Source organism: Natator depressus, chromosome 7 (assembly GCF_965152275.1).
Source record: "Natator depressus isolate rNatDep1 chromosome 7, rNatDep2.hap1, whole genome shotgun sequence".
NCBI lineage: Eukaryota > Metazoa > Chordata > Testudines > Cheloniidae > Natator > Natator depressus.
In genome coordinates, this window is record NC_134240.1 from 94,145,594 (window position 1) to 94,153,124 (window position 7,531).

General features: G+C 40.7%; 1 protein-coding gene across 1 annotated transcript in view; it reads left to right on the forward strand.

Moving 5' to 3' along the window:
* DNTT (DNA nucleotidylexotransferase) overlaps positions 1–6,947 on the forward strand; it is a 212,136-nt gene extending 205,189 nt beyond the window's left edge. The window contains exon 13 of the mRNA XM_074959644.1: positions 6,861–6,947. Within this exon, the coding sequence (XP_074815745.1) occupies positions 6,861–6,947 (87 nt within the window). The remainder of the gene's footprint in view (positions 1–6,860) is intronic.
* Positions 6,948–7,531: the final 584 nt, after the last annotated feature.

The following is a 7,531-nucleotide window of genomic DNA, read 5'->3' on the forward strand; positions in this document are numbered from 1 at the left end:
GTCCAAATGCACAGTCTACCACTATTCTGCACTTGCTCAGCCTATAGTTGAACAGCTCCTGACTACTGTCCAGGGTGCCTGTGTATGGCTTCATGAGCCATGGCATTAAGGGGGAGGCTGGGTCCCCAAGGATACCTATAGGCATTTCAACATCCCCAACGGTTATTTTCTGGTCTGGAAAGTAAGTTCCTTGCTGCAACTGTTCATACAGACCAGAGTTCCTGAAGGTGCAAGCGTCATGTATCTTTCCCGGCCATCCTACGTTGATGTTGGTGAAACGTCCCTTGTGATCCACCAGTGCTTGCAGCACCATTGAAAAGTACCACTTGCGATTTATCTACTGGCTGCCTTGGTGGTCTGGTCCCAAGATAGGGATATGTGTTCCGTCTATCGCCCCACCACAGTTTGGGAATCCCATTGCAGCAAAGACATCCATTATGACCTGCACAATTCCCACAGTCACTACCCTTGATAGCAGCAGCTCAGTGATTGCGCTGGCTACTTGGATCACAGCAGCCACCACTCCAAATTGATTCTTGACTGACTGGTAGCTGTCTGGCATTGCAAACTTCTAGAGGGCTATCGCCACTCGCTTGTGAACTGTGCGGGCTGCTCTCATCTTAGTATTCTTGCACTTCAGGGCAGGGGAAAGCAAGTCACAAAGTTCCATGGAAGTGCCCTTATCCATGCAAAAGTTTCGCAGCCACTGGGAATCATCCCAGACCTGCAACACTATGCAGTCCCACCAGTCTGTGCTTGTTTCATGGGCCCAGAATTGGCATTCCACGGCATGAGCCTGTCCCATTGCCACCAGGATGGCCAAATTGCTGGGGCCTGTGCTTTAAGAGAAGTCTGTGTCCATGTCCTCACCACAGCACTGCCATTGTTTCCTCGCCTGCTTTTGCAGGTTCTGGTTCTGCATATACTGCATGATAATGCGTGAGGTGTTTATAATGCTCATAACTTCCGCGGTGATCTGAGTGGGCTCCTTACTTGCTGTGGTATGGCATCTGCAGGAGAGCAAAGTTGCAAGGGAAGAGGTGGTTGGATGACCAGTTTTGCAGACCTACTGCACCGTCTGCTGCCAGGACACAACAGCTAAGCAGGCTGCACACTTGCTGTGGTATGGCTAGACAAGAGCAGCCGAGCAGAGTTGCAGCGGAAGCCACCCTGCGAGACCACCAGGAGAGCAGAGTGCCAGCGGAAGCGGTGGATGGTGACGACAGTTAGCAGTCCTACTGCACTGTCTGCTGAAAGCAGTATGGCGCCCACATGGAAAAAAGGCGCGAAACGATTGTCTGCTGTTGCTTTTACGGAGGGAAGGGCGACTGACAACATGTACCGAAAATCACCCACGACAATGTTTTTGCCCCATCAGGCATTGGGAGCTTAACCCAGAATTCCAATGAGTGGTGGACTCTGCGGGAACTGTGTGATAGCTACCCACAGTGCAACGCTCCAAAAGTCTATGCTAGCCTCGGTACTGTGGATGCATTCCACCTACGTAATACGCTTAGTGCATTAGTGTGGGGACAAACACAATTGACTGTATAAAATGGCTTTCTAAAAAATCGACTTCTATAAATTTGACCTAATTTCATAGTGTAGACATACCCTGAGTGAACACAGGTGATAGGTGAGGGTGTCTTTGCAATGACTACAACCTATTAGAAATAGAAGGCCAGGTAAAGAATCACCTCATGCCAGATATTCAAGGACAATGCTATATGTTTGTGCCTTAGACACTTGCATAAGTTACTTTTTAAGAGTGCAAGTTTTGTAAAAGGGTTTAACTAGGTTAGCATAACTGAAATTGTGGGGATTCTTATAAACTAGACCTATTGGACAGTATCTACAGGCTGGTTCTAATTTGTATATTTTAGAAAGTCTTTTTTTATTTGTGTAAAAAAATATTTTCCACGTGGTGATTTTCACCAAACTCTGCTTTCTTTGGACCATCTTACCCTTCTACATGTATTGGATGAATTGCCCCTTACATGCTGAGGAACTAGTAGGTCTGTATATTTGTTGGTCTAGTCAAGAGACTGGACAAAAAATGGTTAATGTTACACACAAAAGTGCTCTGTAAAATGGGAGAAGAAAGTCTGAGCCACAGACCTGGAAAGAACCAGAATGCTTTATAACTCTTCATGTTGTTTAAAAATGACACACATAACCCTCTGCAAAAATTGCCTCTCACTTCCAAAAGCAGCATGCGCACTATGATTTATTTAACTAATCCTATAATTCTTATTTAGATATTGATGTTTTTGTCTAGCTGGCTTCATAGAATTAAATGAGTTTAAACAAAGTAATGATAAAAATAGCATGACATCTGATTGAACTTTGAGAATCAGGAATTAGGAAATCATCAAATAGTGCTTCACAATTTCTTAAAGATCTTATTGATCATTAATGTCAAAATGAAAAGTAAGAAGTAGCAATTCACACAAGAAAAGATTTGGAAGGCAGATGATCTGCATTAAGTGTAGTTAATGGTCATGTTTGCAATCACAATTTTAATATTTCTATCCATTGGAATAACAGAATTGATCAGATAGGATAAGAGGCAAGAGATACCAGCTGCTATATCTTATTGTTTTTTGAAAGTTTAATTGATGGTGATGATTGGGAATGCAGCTTGGTTCTGTTGAACATTGGTAAGAAGCTGCAAAAAAGTCACAAGAAGACAGGCAGTTCATTATTTACTTCTTTTGAGCAAAAAGGAGTGAAAAAAAAAAAAGACCCCGGTGTCGGGAAGAAACAAAACGGAAAAGAACAGGGTTCATTGCTGATTGTAATAATCAAATATGCATCATTGTATTAGTTCAGTACAGATTCACAAAGAGGCAGCATAATAGGTTATGATTTACATTAATACCACTCATAGAGCTAAAGTAGTTGGCAGATACCAACTAGAGATTCATTTAGAGACATGGGTTGTAGCTACTAAGAACAGTTGTCAGCATTAATTCCTTGTATTAAAAAATTCCTGTCAAGCAAATGAGATGAGTAGTACTCACAGAAATAGCATGTTTATAAGTAGGGTGAGAGAAGAAAATTAAAAGTGAGATTCTATTGTGCAACAGAAATGGCAAGTAGTTTGAGGTCCAGAAGACATGAAGTGCTTCCATTAAAGAGCATCCATAACAGATGGCCACACATTTAAGAACACATCTCAGGTTTCTGCAATGATTCATGGATGTTTAAAAAAAAATTGGATGATTTTAGCAGTTTGTTAAACTGTGAAAAATCTTTATTATACAATCAAAACACAGCGCACTCAGCATTTACGTAAAAATGAATATTTTATCATCTTAATCTACTGTGAGACAGTGCTGCAGAGATGCCATGATCCATTCATGTTTTCCTCTCTTCCATTATCCACGAGTGACAAAATCCTGCCTTTTAGAAATAACTCAATAAAGAGGGTGAGAGGAGACAAGTAGGCTTAGGAAAACGTGGGTCCCTCCAATTACCATGATGAGCAGAATACCTAGTTGGTTACCCTCCCACATTGGGAGGTTAGGTGCCACTAGGTTTTTGATGTTATTCCCAGAAGTACTGCAGCAGCCTGGAAAGTAGTGCTGCCGCCCGGAAATGTGTTGCAGTTTTGGAAGGCTGCACACCTGATGATTTGTAACTCCATTGTAATATATCATTTTCTGGAGAAGAAATATCTGGGATGCCATTATAGTATTGGGCAGAGATTTAAGGGACACTCATGGGTGCTCTCATTTTGCTGTCGTCTTAGATTTTGTCTTTTCTGGCATTTCTACATTTCCCCCTATATGGGAAAGAATATCTTTTTCTAATGAGGCTTTTTTTGTATATCTCTCGCTTATTTCAGAACATACTTTTTAAATTTAGTTTAAATCTTAATGGAACATAATGGGCTTGCATTTGAAAAGTAGCCTCTGTTATGGCAGATACAATTTTTAACTTACAATTAAAAGTTGATGCATGATAATTGCAGCTCATTTATATTGTAGAAAATAGATTTCCAACTCTGTGACCTGTGGGCACCTTGCCAGTGTTTGGATGTTTTATATGCTTAAACTTCACATGCAAAAATTGAAGGTTGGATAAACCCCCCATTAAAAATCAGGACTCTGTGCTTATTATTATTATTAAAACAAAAATGAGTGTCAAGCTTATTCCATTAGGAGCAAAAGAAATCTCTGAACCAGTGGGCCAAATCCTTTCCTTGAGTTTTAACATGACTTGCTTGCAATGGAAATCTCCTTAGACATACAGACATAGTTATGTTAAGGAGGAAACAATTCTATATACCTTGTGAAGTTTTGTTACCATTATGTACAAATGATGAATCATCAATATACATAATACCAGATCTAAACTGGGAGAAGTATTACTGAAATCAATGGATCTACGCCTGTTTACACCAGGGGCAGATGTAAAGCCGGTGGAAAGACTGCCACTGTCTTCAATGGGCTTTGGATCAGGCCCATAGTGTAGTGCAATTGGTACACAAACATTCCCAGCAACAAAACGGTGGAATATGAATCCCAAATAACTGGATTGCACGACTTAACCAAGTAGCTCCCATGCCTAGTAGGAACCAGTGTAGGCAGGCTGCACCAGGGAAGTAAAGACAGACAAAGGGTTTGTGTGTTTAAAGATATCTGGCTATCAAATTTTCTGCACAGTTTCTAAAAATATCTTTATATTCAAAATTATATATAGTTAATACAGAATAAATACTTGCTATTTATTTAATGGAGAATAAATGCTAATTAATGTTAATTAAAATGTCTATATACTTGCACATTAAGATGAGTTTATGCTTCCAGTTCAGAAAAATGTTAAACACATGCTAAAAGTGAGCTGTAGCTCACGAAAGCTTATGCTTAAATAAATGTTAGTCTCTAAGGTGCCACAAGTCCTCCTTTTCTTTATGCTATACACTATTACACAACATGGCAGTAATTTGCTGAGAGAGAAATGACTTAGGTTCCTTGACTGGGTTCAACTGCATATTGGGGGAACTTTACATAAATACCTGTAGGTTGATCAAATTAGTAGGTTGATAATTTTGAAACAGTGAAATAGGAACCACATATTTTTTCCCCTGTTGAGTTCACTGGAACTTTAAAGAATTATAGATTCATTCTGAAGTGTCTAACGTCTGCCATTTGATTTAGCCCTAATAACCTTTCTAGAACCACTGAACTGGCTTTCATTCTGTTCTGTAGTCCTGCAAAATAGCTTTTAAGAAAGACTGACCTGGCTGTTGAAGCTGATCAGTGTCAATGAAATATGGGCCCAAGCTGCAAGAATTGGATCCAGATCTTAATTTCAAACACCCCAACAATGAAAGTGTTGCACTTAGATTTTGATTCAGTTGGCTCCATAGTGAAGGTAGGACCCAACTGAAATATGGAACACATTCAAGTTTGGGTGCTCAATTCTCCACTGTGCCTGAGCAAAGCTTGGGCACCAGAAAGGATAGGGCTGAGAGGGACCGTATTGTAACTCCCTGATTCTGTTTTACCTGGCCTTGGCATGACTGAAAGCTGCATGGGCCTAGCTTTAAATTGTGCTGCTGGTGGTAAACTTTTTATGAACAAAGAATCCAGGTGTGGAGAAACCTTGCTCTTCCACACTCCCTACCCTTCCCTCTCTTCCCCAGATCTGGTCCTAATCTTCCCTCCCTACCCACCTGTGTTCCCCTTCCTCCCATTATGTTGGGCAGCACAGCTGCAGTGGAGGAGGCAATGGTGGTGGAGGAGCTGGTGCAGGTGCTGACATAGCTGCTGCCCCTAGCTTTCCATTGACAAGAGATATCCCACATGGGGAAATTCTCCTGCAGTTTTCTCCATCCAGTTTAAGTTCATTTTGCCCTGCAAAGTGAACTTAGTGGACCAGAGACTCTGGTCCTGGATTCTTAATGGACCCAAAGTTTGAGGTTGTTCAGGGATTCTGGTTGAAGCACATCTGAACTGTACAGCACTCCCAGGTGATAGTGGTTACCCTCTGAACACCTGTCATACTTCCAAACTCCTCCAAATGATGGGGTCCACATATTTTAATGCTCATCTGCACTGCAAGCGTTGTATCTTTAACTGATATTGCACCACAGTTATGAAAACAGCACACAACTACTAAAGGGAATATTTTCCATACCACGTAGCCATCAGATTTTCTGGTTTTGTGTCTTTAAAGAGTAAATGCTTGCTCCTGGTTTCTGTGCCAGCATGTTACCATACAGTATGAAATACCCATATGTGAAAGCAAATGTGAACGTTACTATAACAAGTTTATTGGGGAAAAATTCTAACTGGAGCTGCCTAATCCCACAAAATTTCCAGCCCAGTTTCCCAGGCACATAGCATTTCTCTGTAGAAGTAATGGGAATTAGGAAAGCTCTGACATGCTGAGTTTTGCCTATAGTTAGTATAACTGTGTGGAATTGGCTTGAACACATCTTTTGAGAATAGTGCTATTTTCATGTATATGACACTGATGAGCTTGTTAGGAAAGTCAACCCTGGAGGAAAACCTTAACTTTCATTTAAAAAATGAAGTCCTAATCCTTATGCAGTTAGCTTTGAAATGTAAATCAGTACAAAAAGATGTAAACTAGTCACTGGGTTTGAAAGCAACAAGCAGTTTGGCTCCACTTCTGCAGGATAAGGATTCATTCTGCTTACCATCTCCCATGTTCTGAAGTCATCACTGTGCAGATTGATGTGGTAATGGAAAAAAGAGTTGCTTATGGGTGGGAGCGAGCATGGAGAAGGCAAAAAATGACTAGCCTAAGTTTCAAAAAGCAAGCGCATTAATTTAAATAATCAAAAATGACCATATTAACCTTTTCCCCCCTCCCTCCCTTTACAGAGGATATTTCTCAAAGCCAAAAGCGAGGAAGAAATTTTTGCACATCTTGGCTTGGATTACCTTGAACCATGGGAAAGGAATGCGTAAAAAGATTTGCCAATGTACATTCATCAGTACACAGCTTTGGTATATCTTACAGTTTTTATTAGTGCTCATCACTGTAGTATCTTTCTGAATTAGATATCTATGTTACAAGTGTAATGTGTCTTTATTTATAAAGAAAATTGGTGAAAAAAAAATGTTAGAATTCATTAGAGATGATGATGTTTTACGTGTGCCTAGAAAGAATATCTATTTCAGCCCCAAAAGCTTCTGTTCCTGAGCAGTGCATGCAGTAGGCAGAGCTTGAGTGACCACAGTGTCACTCCAGTTTTATGCTGATGGATTGGCACTAAAATCACTGGAATAAAACTATAAAGTATTGCAGCAATGACTCAGGGTGTAAATATACACTTGGCCGAGCTCGTGGTGGACTTACAGTCTACTCAACTACACTTCACTGTTTGTCTGTCTGTGACCCAATATCTTTTGAATGCCACATCCACTCAATTCCAACAGTTCAGGCAATGTTCTAGGTACTAATGCCAGAACCCGATTGATTTTTGGGGAAAATCAGAAAACCAAAAGGGTGGACACACGGAGCCTCTGCCATCTGAGTAGTACAGCCACCA